The sequence below is a fragment of the Watersipora subatra genome, chromosome 4 (assembly GCF_963576615.1).
Source record: "Watersipora subatra chromosome 4, tzWatSuba1.1, whole genome shotgun sequence".
In the NCBI taxonomy this organism is placed as follows: Eukaryota; Metazoa; Bryozoa; class Gymnolaemata; order Cheilostomatida; family Watersiporidae; genus Watersipora; species Watersipora subatra.
In genome coordinates, this window is record NC_088711.1 from 14,244,213 (window position 1) to 14,264,293 (window position 20,081).

Below are 20,081 nucleotides of genomic sequence, written 5' to 3' on the forward strand. Positions count from 1 at the left end.
TTTGTCCATGCAACGTTACCTACCGTATATGGTACAGTATTTACATATGAATTTGGCCAATCGGGACTTCCCGCGATTTTGCTATGGTCAGAGCCTTATAGCTTCACTGTAGCCTGGGCATGGCTCTATTGGGGTTGAGGGATAAAGAGAGCTCGCTTTCTTTCCCCCATTCCCAGGCTAGCTTCACTGAGTCCCGCGATTAACGGAAGCGTATATGAAAGCTCACTCGTTTCCAAACAAACATGCCACGCCTACTATTTTATATCTACTACCTATATAAACGGTAATCGTTGTCTGTCTGTTTATCCGCTTTATAGAGCGGTCTTTCCTTTTATTGTCGTACCAAATTCGGTCGTATGATGCAAACTGAATTAATATGAGTAGTGACAGTAAATAAATTATAGAGCGGTCTTTCTCTTTCCATTCGGTCGTACGAAGCCAACTGAAGAATTAATATGAATAGTAAATATCGTAATTTCGGACTATTACTCTATTAACCGCTACTTTTGGCTGACGATTTGAGCCACGCGGCTTATATAAAGGTGCGGCGATTCTGTTGTCTTTCTTTCACCGCTAGAGCGCATTAGCCGAAATCTCCGGTTAGCACGCTTTTAAACAGCAACGTTGCTGCCGTGTTAAAATGATCCGTCCTGAGTTCTGCTGCCTATACAAAGGTGTCTATACAGCTATACAAATGAACTACTCATTAAATAAAATAAATTAAGGAGTAGTGATTTACATGCAATTAATATTTACTGCCAACGTGTACTGCAAAAGTCACGTAAACGTTGGAAAAACGCAGTTCTCACCTACTAAATTTCCACATCAAAAAGGTAAGTGTTTCTTATACAATGTTGTATTGTCTATGAAATGCCACACTTTCAATACATAACCCTTTCACTTGCGTTCATGTACAAATTTAGCTATCGGCCTACTGCCAGCCATTTTGCCAATATTGCTTCACATGTATACAATATTTTTTCAATTTCAAACTCCTAGAACGTTTGCTTTGGTTATATATTTCATTTTGCTAACATTTTGTTAACAAGCACTGCTATGCAAAAAATTCATTGTATCTATACTTTGTGCTTTAATAAAGCGATGTGAAGCTGCAAAGCTAAAACGATCCACTACAATGTTCTTTATTCTTACAAAACCATTACTTTCACCACCGTCAGAGTCAGTGCTGCTATTGCTATTTTAATTATCTGTGTAATCACAAAAATCTGAAGCGGCTATAATGTCATCAACATAAGTAGTTATTTGTTCTCTAACTGGACGCATTTAATGAACTTACACACAAAAATCTTCGTTTCCAAGTTGGAAATTCTTGAACAAAGATTTTAAAATTAAACTTTAGGCTAATTTTACAGAGATATCTAAGGACAACACTGTCACTACCATAATAATCCTAAAGACCATTGGTTATGTTATCAACGAATAATAAAATTCAGTTACTAGCAATTGCTGGTAAAATCGCTAAAATGCATTTACGCGGTTGACCATAGAAAACGCATAAATGAGTCTACTTCAGTGAAAGGGTCAAAAACGTTGGATTTGCCACTGTTTGTAATAGTAAACATATTCATTTCCTTTGGCAGCCGAGTTACTTTTACTGTTTTTCCAGCTACGAGTACTCAGAACTACAGCTACTACAGAACTTGCACCTGTACTCCGAGGGTTGCAATAGGCGGTGGTGAAAAGAAAGAGAGCAGCTGGTATCGACTTACTGTCACCCTGCTTTAGCCATGACCAGCTGTACATCGCCTGCTCAAAAGTAGGCACAAGCCGAAAACTGTTTGTTGATACAACCAACAGAAGAACAAAAAATGCTGTCTATCCGCAAGTGTTGCGTTGAACTAACATTGTGTTATTGTTATGTCATGATATGTTCTTCATGTTCTGCTATACCACATGCAGCATTTTCTAACATATTTTTCAGTATATATATATTTTCATGCATTTGTTTTCCTTATTGTATCTCATACAAAGGCTATCATGTTGGCGCTATGTTTTATTATTGTAAGGTGCTAATGCTGTATCTGCCTTGACATCATACTGTTTGTGCTGTTATACATATAAATTTTGTCGACACAACCTCATTACTGTTTGTATATACCATGTCAAGAAACTGGCTATAGACGAAAAACTGTGAAAACTTTTCAATACTGTCAGTTTGAAGAACTTCATTTTGCCTAGCAATGTCAATTTCATTATCAGTTTTTGTACACAAATAGGGCAACTCTGATTTGAGTAGTTTGAGACTGATGCATTGTAGACTAGCTGTAAAACGTATTGCAGATTTCCGTTATTCTCCCCAACATTATTGACATATATGACTGCATATGTGTATGCATAGTGTGATCAGGGCAAAGAATTTCAGTAAACGGCATTTTTGGAGTTGTTTTACAGTATGAAAAACAACTCTCGATAAACCTCTTGCTGTACATGAATCTGTTCCCGTGGACGGGTAACGCAGCTAGCGGTTTGGGGCCGTGGCGTCACTCGGGGATGCGCGGGAGAACTTTTTCGCCTTGAGTGCAGCGAAAGTATCCAGGCCCGGCTTTCCGGATGAATGATTTGGCGAGTGCGAAGCATTTGAGTGCAAGGCAATCGAATGCGAGTGCGGGCCGATTGATTGCGAGCCGAGAGCGCGATGGTCAACTGCGAGGCAGGTAAAGACTGGTCAGCCAAGGCAGGGCCTCGGTGGCAGAAGTGCGCGATCGTCAATTGCAAATATAGGCGGGTATGAACAAATGCATGAATCTAGAATATTTACTAGATTTTACACGCATCTAGCTGTAAAACACATTGCATATTTCCATTGTTCTCCCCAACATTATTGACATGTATATGTGCATGCATATTCAGGGCAACAATTTCAGTGGACAATTTACATAATAATACATCAGGGCAACAATTTCAGTAGACAGCATATTTGGAGTTGTTGTACAGTATGAAAGACAACTCTCAATAAACCTTATGCTGCACGCGAATCAGTTCCTGTAGGCGGTAATGCAGCTAGTAAGTTATAATGGAGAAGCTGCAACATTAACCAACAAAAATTACTACTATTAGCAGTCGCTCTGAAATTGATTGTTGTATTAAATACCATTTGGAAAAGAAAATTGCCTACAAAAATCTACTAACAATGTCGATCGGTTTGCTTAGAAACCAGCGTTTTGATTTCGGTTTTGGTCATCGGACTCTCTGAAGCTAGGTATAAAGGCTCTGACAGTACAGAGCCTATATAGCTTCACAGAGTCCTGCGATCATCGGAAGCATATATGGGAGCTCGCGCGGTTTAAAACAAACAGGCCACGCCCACTGCTTTTTTGTTAACACGCGTGTATTCTATATTTTTCTATATACTCTGTGAAGCTATATGGCTTGGAGTTAAACTTTCTACGGATGCTCTTCGTTTCTTGGCTTCTTCGATGCCTGGTGACTAGACGTGAGGATCCTGCTGCTGACTACATCAAAACCAAAAATCCGCTTGTCGTGGCGGGTGCGTACATCCCAGAAAGAGCAACAAATTCACCGTGCACGCTCACTACAAAACAGGTACGCTGAATTCCTGTTTATTTTCATGTTCCTTATAAACGTAATCATGTAATAATTGTTCCTTTGAATATTTCTTCAATTGAAAACAATAATAATTACTGTCGTAGAGTTAAGAATAAGTTAATAAACGAATAAACACTTGTTGCAAGCGAGTTTTAATATTAGTAATCTGTGTTATACTGGAGTGTGGGTCAGTTTATTTCTGTAATTAATTCTTGCCCCTTTGTTAGTTCGAGTAATTGAGAATGCCCACATTCTATCATAACAACATAACTCGGCTGTTTAACACTCGGCTCCTGCAATCAGTCTTCCGGAGTAGTCCACCTGCACGTGTTCCGCACCTTTTCGTAAAAAGCTGTTTACCCGTACAGTACTGTATTTGCATAGCAATGTTTTAGTTTGAGCGCAGTAGCTGAGATTGATGCTATTACGTTGATACACTAAAAATTTCTGCATCAGATAGAAATCATTTTCTTTTTCAATACAAGCTGTCCAGAACTGTTTTTGTCTACCTTTGGTAACTACTGTAGCTTACAGTTACAGTCAAACATGGATAACTCGAACTTCAAGGGACCGAGCAAAAGTGTTCGAATTATCAGAGCATTCAAGTTATCAGAGCACTGTCACAAGTCCATATATTTACTTATTTATTAGTAGATACATGTACATATACAAACTATAATATAAATCAAAAGCACAAATGGCTTGTTTCAAATTAAATGCTTCTAATGTAAAGTTTAAAACGTTTTCATGAAAAAGTATAGAGATTTTTCTATCACTTGAGATTGGTTTGTTGTTTGAGGTGATGTTATTGCCAGGACGTTTTTCAGATTGACATTGGCAAAACTTGATCGTTGTTGAAATGCTCAAAAGAAAAGACATTTTTTTCTTTTGGGGTTTTACCCACCATCAATTTTGCCGTTTTTTCTTGAAGTTTATGCAGATTACTTTACTTTACCTGGGATTCGTTAAGAGCAACACTCCGAGGCAGTTCAATTAGAAGTTTTACGAGGTTTTACGGTACATTCTATATCACTCACGCTTTTTTAATAGATACTTATTGAATGTACACACGTATTCTGTGTTTAGGTCAAACGATGAATAGTTTTTTGTAGCTCAGACAACGTATACGTTTAATTACAACATTTTTTAAGACGTTTTAAACATTCAACATTCCGACGTTGATTCAACACGGAATCAACGTCGGAAAACTATTCATCACGGGTTAGCCGAGTCACGCACTCAAGGATTTTCGCCACGCACATACAAAACAACATGCGATTTTTGTTTTGTATGTGCGTGGCGAAAATTCTTGCGCGCGTGACCCGGCTAGCCCGTGCTATTCATCGTATCGCTGTATAAATCAAATTTCACCAAACTTTTAGAAAAGTCGTTGACAAAAATATTTTGCCGATGGTGGTAATAACGACGCTTATGAATTACGAAAAGATGAAGTTTACCTCTATGGCTTTGAATAAAGTGATTTTCTAAAGCGAAAACAACCGTTTCGGTAGCTGTTGGGCAAAAAGACAGTTCGAATTAACAGTGTTGAATTCGAGTTATCTATAGCAATTTATCATTACGTGGGAACGGACCAAAGGAAATGTTCGAATTAACCATTTTTTCGAGCCATCCGTGGACGAGTTATCCATGTTTGACTGTATATGTATATCATTTTTAGAATGAATGTTTTACGTTTAGTTAATTTAATCCATATTGTGATGGTGCGCTTGGTTAACACCGTCAAGTTGCTACTAGAATGCCCAATAGTCGACGATCTCCTCCTACTATCCTAGGATCCTATACTAGGATCCTACTATTGAAAGATATGAAAAAATGTTTAGAAAAAGTCCAAAATAAGGATCTCATGTATATCTTTAACATCAAAGGAATTGTTAGCTTCTCAGAATTTAGATCAGATACAGGTACTGATTCACTACAGGAAAGGAGAAAATACATTAGGCATAGTCTTTTTTCGAGAGTACAGCAATCTGGCTTGATTCTATAAGGTATTTGGGAAGCTAATCACTCTTATGTTCTATTCTACTAATGTTTCTATTTACCTGCTATAATAAGCTCAGTATATTGCAAATCATTTTTCTCAAGAATTATAAGAGACTCGCGCGAAACTGTTTCTTAACTGCTCTTACAGAAAAACCGCAGTGTAACATATGTTATGCAAAAAAGAAAAAAGGAAGAGATTTTCTAATAATATAAGAGTTCCCTCGCCTTTTTATCCCTTCTGGAAGTCTCCGAGGAACAACCAATAATTAGAATTAGAAAAACGTTTGGCAATAAATGAGCTCGTATGGATTCACTATATTCTAGATATTTGTAGGAGATAGTTTTCATATACAGTAAGGTTACCAACACTTCTTTGTTGCAGAGTGAATATCCTCCTTGAAAACTGCATAAGATGATGTTGATGCAAAAATTGTTTAGAAACAATAGTTTTATTGGTTCTGTTTTTCATCATGTTGATGAAACACTTGAAAAAAACAAGAGACTGACCTTCTAAAACACTCTTATGCAGAATTTTTTTCTCTTCATCAGAAAACAATTTCAATTTTTTTCTTCAAATGCAAAATGCGTTATCACTGTAGAACTTGAAACTTTTAAACCTGTCAGACTGCTGAATGTCTCACGAGTGTACTGCATAGAACCTGTATACAAAGGTCTATATTAGAATCTGTCTGCAAGGGTCCATTCTAGAACCTCTCTGCAAGGTTCTATGCTAGAATCATTCTGCAAGGGTCGTTACTAAGACCTATCTGTAAGGGTGGGTCTATACTAGAATCTGTCTGCAAGGGTCTATACTAGAACATGTTTGTAAGATCAGTTCTAGAATGTTCTATCCATACTAAAATCTGCAGAGCCTGTCAACATAGCTTTGCATTTTCCAAGTCTTTATACGGTGGGTCTATATTACCTTCTTTGATATATAGTTACAGAAAGAGTGATTACTATGGCTGAAAACAGTGAGGAAGATCTTCCGTCCGCCACTGAATGTGAAGCATTGTGTAAAAGATTTTCAGAGGTAGCTGGAATCATGTTATTTGATATAGTCACTTATTATATGGCTTATCAATGATCTCATATACGCGATGGGCTATCATGTATATAAATAACCCTTAAAAAACCTCCATATAAGCCGACCCACAAATGACATATGTATTGTTTGAGAGCTAATAACAACAGGGCATTGCAATGCACTAATGAACGTTCATTATAACAGGTTATATTTGTTTACTCATGGCATAAAAAACTGCATTTTCACCAGAACAGCATCAATGAGGTCATGCTATGATCAGCAAAGTGGCTAAACGCATGATGTACTGAATTAGGATCATTAGAAAACTTGAATTATTTTTCATTTCATTCAAGGTGTAGTTAATTAATATGGAAATTGAGTTATAGTTGGTCTGAATTGACTTTATTTAGTGCATTGTCAAATATTTTGTCTGCATGTCTTAACTGGATATTATATCAGTGATGTTGGTATTGGTACATGAACATTGGTCTTGTAATTTACTTGGTACGAGATTAGAATTACAAGCATATAAGTGACCGCCTAGCTATAAGTTCGTTAAATTCAGCTGATAAGCGAGTATTACATATTCTTTTAGAATTTTTCTGTGCTAACAGGAATGAACTAAGATTCTAATTTTCATTTTTTATTCTAAAAGTTATTAAGGTATAGGATAGTATTAACTTTCAATATTTTTAATATGGTCTTGTTTTCATTCGCCTGATAATGCCTTTTGCAGTTGAGTATACAATGCGTGTTGGTAACTGACTTGTGGATGAGCTGGTTCGTTTGCAGGTTACTACAGCAAATAGCATAGAGGCACAGATGTTTCTGCAGGATAATGACTGGTGTTTGGAGAGATCGATTCAGTCTTACTTTAGTTCAGAAGAAACATTGCCTTCTGCAAAGGTAACACCGAATAAATATCATCTCAGAGCACTACCAGATTTAGTATTATGTGAGCCATAAAGATGCAACACTGATCGATATCTTCATTTGTTGAGTGTGCCCAACTAGCCTACCTTAATCACTAGTTATGAAAATCTTGCCATTGATGAGCTACTCTACAGTGGACCCTCGCCAAACGATTTTAATTTGTTCCAGCGCTGGCATCGTAAAGCAAAGATTTCGTATAGAGGGATATAGAAATCCATAAATCTCTAATGCAAACACCTCTTGGTGAAAATCATCAAAGTTTTATACATGTGCTGTGCATACTAAAAATTAGTAACCAAATAATGTGTTAAATTTAGTAACATTACAATTTACTATGTGCAGTACGTACCGCCGGGAGTTCTTACCTTCAAGGCAGATGTATAACATAAATGTTGAATTCAACTTAAATGAATTTAGCTTACTAAAACACATACTTAAAGCTAAGTTTTAGTATGTATTTTTAACTATTTTACTCAACTTTAACTTTTTCATCGCTAAAATTTATCACCTGTTTCCAGTTTCGTTTTCACAATAACTAATAACGCCGAACTGAGCGAGATCGAGCATCGTATCTCTTTCATCTATTTTATCACCTATCTGTTTTCGGTTTCATTTTCACAATAACTAATAATGAATAACGGTCGAACTGAGAGATATCCAACATCCTACCTCTTTAATGCGTTGTGTGAGGGATTCGGCGAATAGCATATCGGCATATTTGTTATTCCAATGTATTCAGCACCCCACTGCTAAATTTGAATTTTGTGCAAAATTTTTGTTGATATCGGATATTAAAAGATGTTTCATGGAGAGGGCAAAAACCATCATGTTCTACTTTGTGACATGGTATCCCAACGGCGCACTGTAAATTGGAAGCAAACTGCGTGCATGACATCCAATCACACTTCTGCTTGCCGTAACATATGGATTTTCGAACAACAAATCTACGATAACTGAAAATCTTGGGAAAGAATTTGTGATTAGATCAGTCATAAGCAAGTTTAGATATAGCCACCACTTTTCTTTATTAATGCCTGTTGTCCTACGCTTGTATTAGGATTAGATTGGTAGTTTCGTAGCTGTACATCTTGCACTGTAAGCTTGCGTATCATTCGCTGTTGTTCAGTCAGTCGCGATACGATATTGCTAGGATTAGTGATATAAGTCATCTGGAGTTATCTACTTTTCTTTTCACATTGTTGGGGTGTGTTCACTGTTTTACTTCACCATTACTTTGTGGGTTGCTGTAAGAAGATTCGCAAAACCTATTTGTGCCATTCGTCAATTTGATTTGTTCAAAATTTTGTGTTCCAATATTGAAGCTTGCCAATAACTGGGGAGAAATGCAGGCTGAATATAAAATGCTCAATTGCGAGCAGCAGTTTTATTCTCAATAACTTTACCCCTCCCAATATGACTAATAGTAACTTATGGTTTTTATCACCCTTTTTTGCTCTCCCACTTCTCCCTCCCCTTTTTCCTATTTCTTCTCGCATCTCCCTTTGCCGTTTTCCATTATCACCATTACTCCTTTCTCCCTCCACCATCTGCAGCACATACACACTCCCCATCTCCCCCCCCCCTTTTTTAAATACTCAACTTCATTTCTGCTCCCTTTTTCACCTCTACACTGTTTCCTCCCTTGCCTACCTTATTGCTTTGTCTTCCACTTTAATTTCATTAAGAACGTTGAATATTTCTATAGATTTTGTCTCAGCAAAAATGTCTCATTTTCACATTTTGCGCAGGCAAGCCTGCTAATAACTAGCCTCTTTGCACCTACTAAGATTGTGTACAGTGAAAAAATGACGCATGCTCATCACCAAGCGTAGTATCTTTAATACTCTCCATCCAACTGTGCATTATGGACACTCAGTGACAGTTACAATACAAAAGCCCTAGTGATGAACAACCCAAGTAGATTTATGTAGTTCATTTCAGGCTGCCAGGTCTTTCTCTGCTTAGCCAAATAAATGTCATGTTTTAGGTGGAGTCTGTAATCAACTCTGATGTCACAAAGAATGATACTACTGTAAATTTACCTGGAAATTGCCATGAAATTTCATTACTGACATGGAATTTAGATGGCTTGGATGATGTTAGCCTGGTAGCCCGAACTCGTGCTGCGATTAAACTCATCAACAATGAATGTACTGACATCGTGTTTCTGCAGGAAGTGGTAGCTATCTCTTGGGACATCATACAACGGGACACGCAAATGTTGTATCATTCTATTAAAGCATGTAGCGATTCTAGATACTTTACAGCTGTCCTTTTAAAAAAAGGTACAGTTTTGTTGGACAAGCAAGAGGTGAAGCCATTTCCTCTGAGTACAATGTCAAGAAAACTACAAATTGTTTCTGCAAATGTTAAAGGTGTCGACATTAAATTGCTTACCAGTCATTTAGAAAGCACCGCAGCCCATGCCGCAGAAAGATTGCGTCAGTTTCGGATGTGTATGAATGAAATTACTGGTACAAGCCCGAATGTGAATGTAATATTCGGTGGCGACCTGAACTTGGGTGCAAGAGATCTGACTTATGTAACGCTACCTGTTGGTCTTGTTGATGTTTGGGAAGCGACTGGCAGCATCCCAGAGAAGAAGTATACATGGGACATGAAGTACAATAATAACAAACAAATGACAGGAGGAGCTACTCCTCGCTGCCGATTTGATCGAGTCTTTTTCAAGGCAGCGAACAACAACCAGGTACAGCCAACAGAATTTCATTTGAAGGGGTTGGAAAGGGTGCAAGATTGCAGTCGGTTCCCCAGTGACCATTGGGGTATATTGTGCAAGTTCCACATAAACCCTGAGTAAGTCAGCACACATGGACAGAATGCTCTCTTGTTATCCTGCTATTCATAGACAGTTACTTGCCACCTCAAGGCTTATTTTTATACATTTCTTCGACAACAGTGTTCCACGATTTCTTACAAAATTTTATTCAATAAATTGTTGGTTTCAATACAAAAAGAATGTCATATAAAACATAAAATGAGGTTGTCAAGTCACCTTCACACAAATATGGCAGCCTACTAAAACTCACAACCTCAAAGCCACTAGGAATGAATACATTTTCAACCATTTGATTCACCTGTTCCTCGACGCATTTTGTTTTTCGAATGGCCAGCCACTCGGTTGGCTTGTTGCCATTTGATTTGTTCTCCTCAACATATGCAGAGTATGGAGACACTGATGCGATAACCAACCTTCCATCTTCTTTCAGTGACTCCCTAATTTGTTTCAGCAATGTGAGCGGTTTATCACATCTGTCCAGTAGATTTAAGCAGGAAATTATGTCATATTTCTGCTCAGTCCATTCATCGATGCCAAGAACAGCAAATCCACGTTTGACAAGTTGCTTTCGCATCTGTGTTGAGATTTCAGTTGTGTAGATATGTTGAAAATGTCCGGCCATTTTCTCAGCAACCTTCCCATCGCCTGCACCAAGATCCAGTAAAGAATCGGCTTTCCATGCTTCATCTATACCAAGTAGTTGATCGAATTGTGTAGTGGAGAACACAAACATTGAGCCACGATCTAAAAGAGACTGGTGACCGTGGGTTTCATGCATTCACAACAAATTGTGATGTTTTCATACATCACTGATTTGCAATATGGACAAACTCGTAAAAATGCTAATCAAATTTGGCAATTTAGTATACTGAGGCCACATAATTTAGTGCGCAGCTCAATCAGCCAATCAGAGAAAGGTACCAGTAGTGGTTCAATTTATATGCATTCTGTAATGTAATATATTACAAAAAAGCACTTTTTCACAACTGGTAGTACTTTTTACAACACTCATCTTCTTCAACAGTTAGAAGCGTTCTTAGCTCTAGTACTAAGAGCCATAGGACCTCAGCTAAAGCGTAGAGGTCACTTGCTCAATAACTACTGGTATATTAATAAGAAAAATTTTAATCATACAATATTGAATGACAACTTGTGTTGGATGTAATATTTATATTAAAAAGAATCTACGCATACCAGTCGTCGAAGACCAGTTTGGCCTTGATGAAGACTACAAGGAAAAGCCGTCCACATGTGTTTCGGCTTAGCGTATAGCAGTGGGTAACGCTGAATAATTAATACGATAACTGTACGTAATTGTATCCTTGGAGATAGTATATAATTGAAATAAGTAAAAGTCTGGCAATTTGCACCAGATGGCCTTTAGGATGCACCCAACTACATGTAGCATAAGAACCTTAAACCCTTTTAGAATATATTTGGTCAGAGTGTATCGTAAGGTGTCTCACCTAGGTAGCCATTTACATCTGTTTGTGTCATGAATAGTTTTAGAAATGGTATGGCAATGGAATGGTAAAGTTGCCAAAAAACAGCATCAGTCTTTTGATAGCAGTTATCCAGGAATGCCTTGGTCTCTTCGTCTTCCTCAAGTTGTACGAACTTTGACCTTAGCTCTTCTTTAATCTTCTCAAGCTGAATCTTAATTTAAAGAGTACTAATGAGAAACATGTAAGATGACCTTGTCTTTTCAATGAATTTAGCAAGAAACCCTTGAGATTGTTTTATAGAGCCCCTCATCATTTCGGTTTATAACTTGAAGTAGCAGAGAAAGGAAGTTTTTAAATTCACTTGAAAATCAACAATGTACTTCAAGCACAAATTTCAAAAACTCCTTATAGAAGGCGATAACAGCCAGAAACTTGTTTTGAAATTGTTCCAGTAGTATTGCTTGGAGCAAGTTTTAAACTTAAACATATAATAAAGCTGAATATTAAAAGCAAAGAGGTTAATATCGATAAGCTTCAGCGTGCATCAAGGTTATTCTAGCAGTGCTGTATTAGTTGAAGCATATATCATTGATATTTGAAAAAGTCAAGGCTCCTACCTGGTACCAGTATTCATGGCATTCATTTTTATGTCTCTCATCCTCCGCATATTTCTGCAGAAGAGAGTTGGTCACGTATGACCGTCTCATCCTTCCTAAGGTAATCAGCGTGGCAAGCCAGATAACTCCGAGAGCAGACAGCCGAATAAGCATTCATTTATACTCGTATTTGCCAGGCTGTTGCGTTATCTATGAATATCATTTTTAGAGTAAAAGCATTTGCAATGTAATATCAACAGATTAACAAAAGATATAGAGATTGAGTAAAACACCATGAATCTGCATTTTATCAGTTTGTCTGGCAAAGTTATTGCTTTTTCAGGACACAACTCCAGCCTATGACCAAAACATAAGTCATCCTATAGGCCTACCAAGTATCCCTTGAAGCTCTGATTGATCACTTTCACATATTTGGTGTGAATATCGCAACTAGAGATCATGTGAAATTGAAGATGTCACAATACCTTAATAAAGATGGCTGTCGTTCAACGAAAAATAAATCACCTATAAAGCTGTCAGGAGCTGCCTGTTGTATTTAAAGCAGGCCAATTTTCATAAGACATCAAAACACCTGCTTCTGTGTATGTTGGAGGCACTGAATTGGAATTGTTAGACCAAAAAAGCAGTGGATAATGAAGAATGTGGAAAGTGGCTGCAGGGCTATACATGTACTACATTTACCACTTCTTTCAAAAGTGGGCGGGTGTCATGCAAAAGATAAGAAGGTGGTTTGGCTTGCTCGATTGAAAACTCAATATTGACTAACGTTTTGGTGACTAGTTTTTAAAATGTGACATTCTAGCAGCTGTCTAGAGTTCTACGTGTGTCAGTTTTAACTGGCTGGTCATTTAAAACTTTGAAGTCTGTTATTTTTACACGTACATAAGCCATTTTGATCATCAGGCTTCTAGTTTTGAAAGTCCACACGTTTTACATTACATAAAAAGTGAATGAGAATAGTATTAATCTATTTATATTCACACAATGGTTGACAATTGACTGGGTATCTTTCTACACACCTTAATCAGGAAAAGACAATTCCGTAAGACAACGCTGCAACCATGATGAAGGTGTAAACACTTAATATTATTAACATTAAAAGTTGTATTTTAATTGTGTGATGCCATTGAATGCAATAACACTGCACAGTTGTTTCATAAACAAAAAACATAAGTTTTTTAAAAAATAAAACAGACAATTTTGTTAATGATCGATTGATACGTCATTGGCTTGTCAGTGCATTTCTATTAAAATGAAGAAAAAAAAAAAACCATATAAGAACCTTATTTTTGGTTGATTATGTGAGGCAGGGAGGTCTGATGACACAATGTGAGCTATGGTATGATTTTGAGATTTGATTGGTTAAACCTTTATTACTTTGCGAGCAAAAATGGTAGAGCTATAGAAAATTGTAGAATACAGGATCTTTCTGGTTTAAAATTCAATTTGTAGATTATATAAAAAAATTAAATCAAAGCAAATAGTCTCAGCAGCTGAAAAGAGCATAATTTCTTTCATCAATAAGATTCAAATCTGCAAAAAAGGTAGCATGCTAATGTGAACCTTTTGTGATAGATTTGAAAAACACGTACTAATTATGGTTGGTCTTTAATTTGTCTATGGCCGATAAAATAATCTACATCAAACGTGAAATTAGTTTTGTAAACTCCGGTGAGTCAATATACCTTCGCCGAGTTGGGTGAAAAGTATGGCTTTTTCTCTTGCTGGACTTCATTAAAGTCAACAGATAATTGGGTATGTAATTCATGGGCTTATATAATATTAGAGTAAGTGTAAGAATATAAGAAACTGCTATTTCATCACGATTTTAAGCAGTGTCTATTCTTACTAAGTAAAGAATAGGGCTTGCGATTGTACCGTGCTTTCGGTAGCGTTAGAAAGATAAAGTTAGCATCTATGGTTGCGTGCAGAATATATGTTGAATAATACAATGATAGTTACATGTTGAAATATAAAACTGATGATTAAATTTGATACTTGTTCAACTGAAAACTACTTGAAGAAGTTGTCATACAGAAAAATACACTACTCGCTGCTGTTCGATCTAAGACTAAATACAAGTTTCACGGTCGTCACAGCAGGTAGTAATAGTACTACTTGCCGTTTTCACAGGTTGCAATGTTTTTTCATTAGATTACAGTTTCAAAATCCGTCTTCAGCTTTCAGTGTAGCATAAACCCAATATACATCCGGTGTACGCGACTTACCTGGCAGAGATCAACATGAATAGCTGTCATGAACTAGGTCGTTGGATAGCCTACAATTATTTTGCGTTCGCTGGCAATAGCCATTCAAAATCACCGTCTATGTTAGCTTAAGTTTCGATAATCAAGAAAATACAATGAATGTGTAATCGGAGCCGTATAACCGCGCGAGCGGAATGTTAGAACAGGTTTTTCCAAACGAATTAGGAATTGTCTTTTTGTTATTGTAAGTGCAGCCATAATTCCATATGCCCTAGCCAAAACTTTTATTTTAATAGCCAGTTAGTCAAGATGATAATATCTAGATTTTCCATCAAATTTAATTCCCATTAAATTCCCAACTAAAACGACTAACCATTGCTGATTTGACACTGTTCCATTATAGTACAGTAAATTACTGTGCTCAAATATTATGGTTTCGCGTCATAGTCTCTCTTGGAACATACATACATGTACTTAAATGCCATTAATATTATAGCTTGTTTTTATATGTGTTACAATAATGTGATTCAAGTTCTATCAATCATTGTAACGTGTTGTATGGATATACTGCAAAAACAAGATACCAACAGCAGACTGACCTGCCAACCCAAGAGTGGGGCAATGCGTGAGATTTTGTTTTGGGGCAATTGATGTATCAATGATAGTATATATAAAATTGTGGAAATTGGGGCAAAAATCTCACGCATTTCTCGTGCATTTTCATTTTTTCTTTGGGGTGATTGCGTGAGTCTCACGCCCAAAGCGTGAGAGTTGGCAGGTATGACCAACAGTGAAGGTAGCCAGACCACAAGATGAGCATATAATACTTGCAAGCAGCAAGACGCCCAAAGACATTAAAAGACTCAATAATTAGAAAATGTCAAAACCAAATTAGAAACTTCAAATTTGGAAGAAATCAATCATAGAAATTGCCTCAACACCAGATGGAGAATATGCCAAAGGGAAGTCGAAGCAATTAAACCTACCAACCACCATCATCAAAAAGCCACTCAAGAAACATTAGAGACGAGTCAAATGAGTCACATACAGATCTGCCACTCCTGTCAAACATGACATAGACACCAGGAGTAAGTCACGAGCTCCACCCTACATGTTGACATCACGTGCACCAGCTGAAGACTTACGCAAACAAGATATCTTCACACGCCTGACAGAAAGCATTGAACCTTAACACTCAACCTACACACACAGGCTAACCATCCCACATGCCAGACATCTATAAAAGAGAACAGCTCCAATGACTCAATATCTCTATCCCCATCTCTATCTCCGGCTCTAGCTTGAGCTCTGGCTCTCTCTCTCCTCGAGGGCCTCCTTGGACGCTTTCCCATCTGCCTGATGAGGAGCCTCTCTCTCTCTTTTCTCTACCAATAGAGCCTCATTCTCCTCCACCAGCTGAGCCTCCTCTACGCCACTATCTCAACTGCCAACACTCTCTACCTATGACCTCTCACGACTCTCGTTTGACTGTCGAAACTAACAACTGTATAGGACTGATCAACAAGCATAGACGACTGTTCGAGTAAGGATGTAACTTTCATTAGTTATTCTAATTGTTTTGTTATATTATTGTTTTAGAATTTTGTTAGTCATGTATTTTAATTGTTTGACTTATAGAATAAAGAAGTAACTTGTACTGGTAAATATCAGCATAACTTACAATAGCTTAACACCTTCACTAATCCTGAACCAGTAATAATTAAATTAGTTCCCAAAGTTTAGTAAAAGTGCACAAACTAAACTAAGGATGAATAAAGGATGACTAAGCTCTTCATCCGTAATAACGTTATAGATTTGCTAAACTTAGCTATTTCTAATAGCCTTATGCATCAAGCTATCCTGGAATTAGCGTAGGAATATGCAAGCCAGCTTTCATGGAAGGTTAATGGACTATCACATAACGCTGTATATAAGGATATGTAAGCCAGTGTACAGCGAGATGGGTAAGAATATGTAACGAAGAAAGATACCCTAGTGAGACAGAAGAACACAGAGCACGAGATACTGTCTACAAGCGACGAAACTATATATGGACATTCGTGGATTATTTGAACATTAACTCATCTCTCTGCAGCTTTAGCTTGCGTAATAAAAAGCCATACTCATTCACCAGTCATCTTGCTTGCAACAATTATAGCTGTGCATGAGAGCTAATACTCATTCTGTATAAGACAACTTGTAACCAGAACCCACTTGCAAGTGGATATTCAGCGCTGACTTTTGCAACATTGGTGGCAGCAGTAGGGTATCTGTAATCTTGTTGCTACTAAAATTTTAGCTGTACGCACAGCCTAGTAATTGTTAGACTGCTTGCTGGAGAAAGACACTGAGAAAGAGGCAAAGACTCCAGAATGTCTACTAATCCATTCCTGCCAATCAGTAACCCATTCTTGGGTGCAGCTAATCCATTTGCTAATACTGCAGAGAAACAGCCAAAGCAGGTCATGCACTCCGATACATCAGTACACATCGATGGGGCAACCTTCATTGACGATATGTACCAGAAATATGTGTTGGAACTGCAAGACAGACAGGCTGCCAGCAATGGCATATCATCTCCAGCAGAAGATGAATTAGCTGGGCTAAAACCAGTGCGATCACCAAGAGATCTTCCTAAAGTTACCCAAATAGACAGTTTGAGCAGTGTTAGCTGCGGGACTGTAGAACACTACACTGACTGCAATGAGACAAACCTATGTAGCCTATGTGCTACGTGTAATTTCACAAGAATTGGCTGAACAGACCAAGTTGATAAATGATCAGTCTGCCAGAATTGCTGCTCTGGAACAAAAGACACAAAGCGATAACAAAACCAACAGAAAATCTTAAAGAGTGAAGTGTTGTTTCCGATGTGGAGACTACTCACATCTAATAAGGAGTTGTATGGCACCAAAGAAAAGGTCACAGCCATCCATAAGCTTTAATCAAGAGAAACCACAAAGGTTCGCTCCTAAGATTATGAGTAAATTGGTGGAGCCTGTGCATTATGCCAGTTACAACAAATCAGATAAATCATGCAAAAGAACAAGGGTAAGCCATGCGGACAGGACTGCCACTACCTTGACGCTCGATGTTCCAGGAATGGAGGAGCAGCTGCATGTCAGTTCAGATAAATGGCTTCAATTTGCATCAGCAAAGGATGTTGGGGGCTAAACAAAAGCAATGCCAGTCAAGGCTCACACATTGCAAAAGACATCCACGAAATCATGCTGGGCATAACTCTTACGGCAACAGTAGTCCTTTCACAGGAAAGGTACAGCATTATGGAGCAACCAGTAACTTTCGCAAGCATTAGACTGCTAGCGCAGCTGGTCACAGCAGATTGTATTTGAGTAGCAAAGCTACTCATGCACCTGCAACAGCCTATCAGCTGCATGCTAAAAAATATGCAAAGCAACATCATGACTACAAAAATACACTGGAATCTTGCCTTTATGAAGTTGCCCAGAAAAGAATGCAGTTCAATGCCGCTATGTGAAGCTGCTTCTCAAATATAATGACCTGAAGTATCACTTCGGCCAAAAGAACACTCTAACAATATCCTAGTTGAATAAGAAAACAAATTACGCTATAAAGACAATTAAGCGCTGTAACCTAAGGATGCAACAAGGTTGTCACTATTGGACTTGAATCCATACTTGCCTTATTGACGCTGGTAAGCCAATATTTTAATACTGGCACCGCATGTAGAGGCGGAGTATGTTATGGATTTGCTAAACTCAGCTATTTCTAATAGCCTTATGCATCAAGCTATCCTGGGATTAGCATAGTAATATGCAAGCCAGCTTTTATGGAAAGCCAATGGACTATCACATAACACTGTATATAAGGAAATGTAAGCCAGTGTATAACGGGATGGGGAAGAATATGTAATGGAGGAAGATACCCTAGTGAGACAGAAAAACAAAGAGCACAGAGCACAAGATACTGTCTACAAGTGACGAAACTATATATGGACATTTGTGGATTATTTGAACTTTAACTCATCTCTGTGCAGCTTTAGCTTGCGTAATAAAGAGCCATACTCATTCACCCGTCATCTTGCTTGCAACAATTATAGTTTTGCATGAGAGCTAATAATACTCATTCGGTATAAGACAACTTGTAACCAGAATCCACTTGCAAGTGGGTAGTCTGCGCTGACTTCCACACCAATACAACGAGTTTCTGTTGCAGTCTAATAACTAGTCAAAGAAGCTGTTAAGGCTGATCCTAACTCAAACTTTTTGCATCTGGAAATTGCTATACCGATTGGAATATGGGTGTGGTCAACTTAACTGCAAATGCCAAATCTATCAGATCATCAGGTTTATGACACCATTTGCATAAATTTTGTTCATGTAGTTCACAAAATTGTAATGATTTAAAATGAATGTTTTATGCATTGAACTGACATTAGAATAAGACAAAGTTTTATCAAATTTTATTAAATTACTATAAATATCTGTTAAACATGGGTTGATTTTTGTAGATCTAAAAATTTGCAAAGGTTATCTTCATTGAGTTGTACTTCACAAGTAGAATTAAGCAAATGTTCAACATCAACTGTGGTTGTGCTCGAATGGTTCTCAGATAAATGTATGGAAGCATCTAAGCCACTCCATTCATCATCACATACACCTGCAACAAAACGAACATTCTGTTTGTCATTATCTTGTAACTCAAGCTAACTGTGTGTACTAACTGCCATAACTTTTGCTTCAATCCACATTAGTTTAGCAAATTGATTTAATGTTTCCTGCAACAAGTTTAGATTATTGGAAAAATAATGTCTGACTTACATCTAGTGTGGATTAATCACGGCTGATCCTGTAATGTTTGGTCTAGTCAGCATTCAAAATGACGGTGTGGCACCTATCATTTGACTATTGCTCCCGTTTACCAACACAATGCTTTCGGTTTCCAAGTATTTATCATAGTTGTGCCAGGACTTATTTTTGCGTGGTTCTAAATGATTATATATTATAGAATTCATATTTTACTACCTGCCCTTGACCAGTCACATTAGCCATTACATTGCTTGACTAGTAAAGCAAGTTTTTATGGTATGATAATACATGTTACAAGATTTACTTTGAGTTCATTAACAAGACGGCGATTTAATTATACTAGGCTCATAGTGATATTCATAAACTTCCGATTGCAAGCATCAATTAATATCATTAATGTTCACTTCTGGTTATAAATGGCCACATAACAAAATATATCAATTCATTGCACGGTTTCTGAATTTAAATTGTGCTGCATGAAGGTGGCAAAAAGCTTGGACCATCTCATCTTCACCACAAATCTGCATTCATTAGCAAACTGTACCTTCTATTGATTGTTCTGATGTATTACTGTCTCCATTAGAGGGAAGTTTTTGTGTTTCCATTTTTTCTATTTGTTTATTCAGCTGCTCCCATGTTGCTGAAAGCTAAAAATGTCATGTAGAAGTAAATGCTATTTATTGTCGCAATAATA

At 37.4% G+C, this 20,081-nt stretch overlaps 2 protein-coding genes across 2 annotated transcripts; one reads left to right on the forward strand and one right to left on the reverse strand.

Moving 5' to 3' along the window:
• Positions 1-3,375: 3,375 nt before the first annotated feature.
• LOC137392918 (tyrosyl-DNA phosphodiesterase 2-like) lies at positions 3,376-10,451 on the forward strand. The gene is made up of 4 exons (XM_068079281.1): positions 3,376-3,564; positions 6,510-6,601; positions 7,388-7,501; positions 9,516-10,451. Exons 2-4 carry the CDS (start codon positions 6,530-6,532, stop codon positions 10,347-10,349), a joined length of 1,020 nt encoding a protein of 339 aa, XP_067935382.1. The 5' UTR covers positions 3,376-3,564; positions 6,510-6,529; the 3' UTR covers positions 10,350-10,451.
• On the reverse strand, positions 10,451-14,620 carry LOC137392919 (protein-L-histidine N-pros-methyltransferase-like). Its single transcript, XM_068079282.1, has 4 exons — positions 14,513-14,620; positions 12,391-12,579; positions 11,795-11,984; positions 10,451-11,072 (listed from the first exon to the last, which is right to left on the reverse strand). Exons 2-4 carry the CDS (start codon positions 12,541-12,543, stop codon positions 10,477-10,479), a joined length of 939 nt encoding a protein of 312 aa, XP_067935383.1. The 5' UTR covers positions 12,544-12,579; positions 14,513-14,620; the 3' UTR covers positions 10,451-10,476.
• Positions 14,621-20,081: the final 5,461 nt, after the last annotated feature.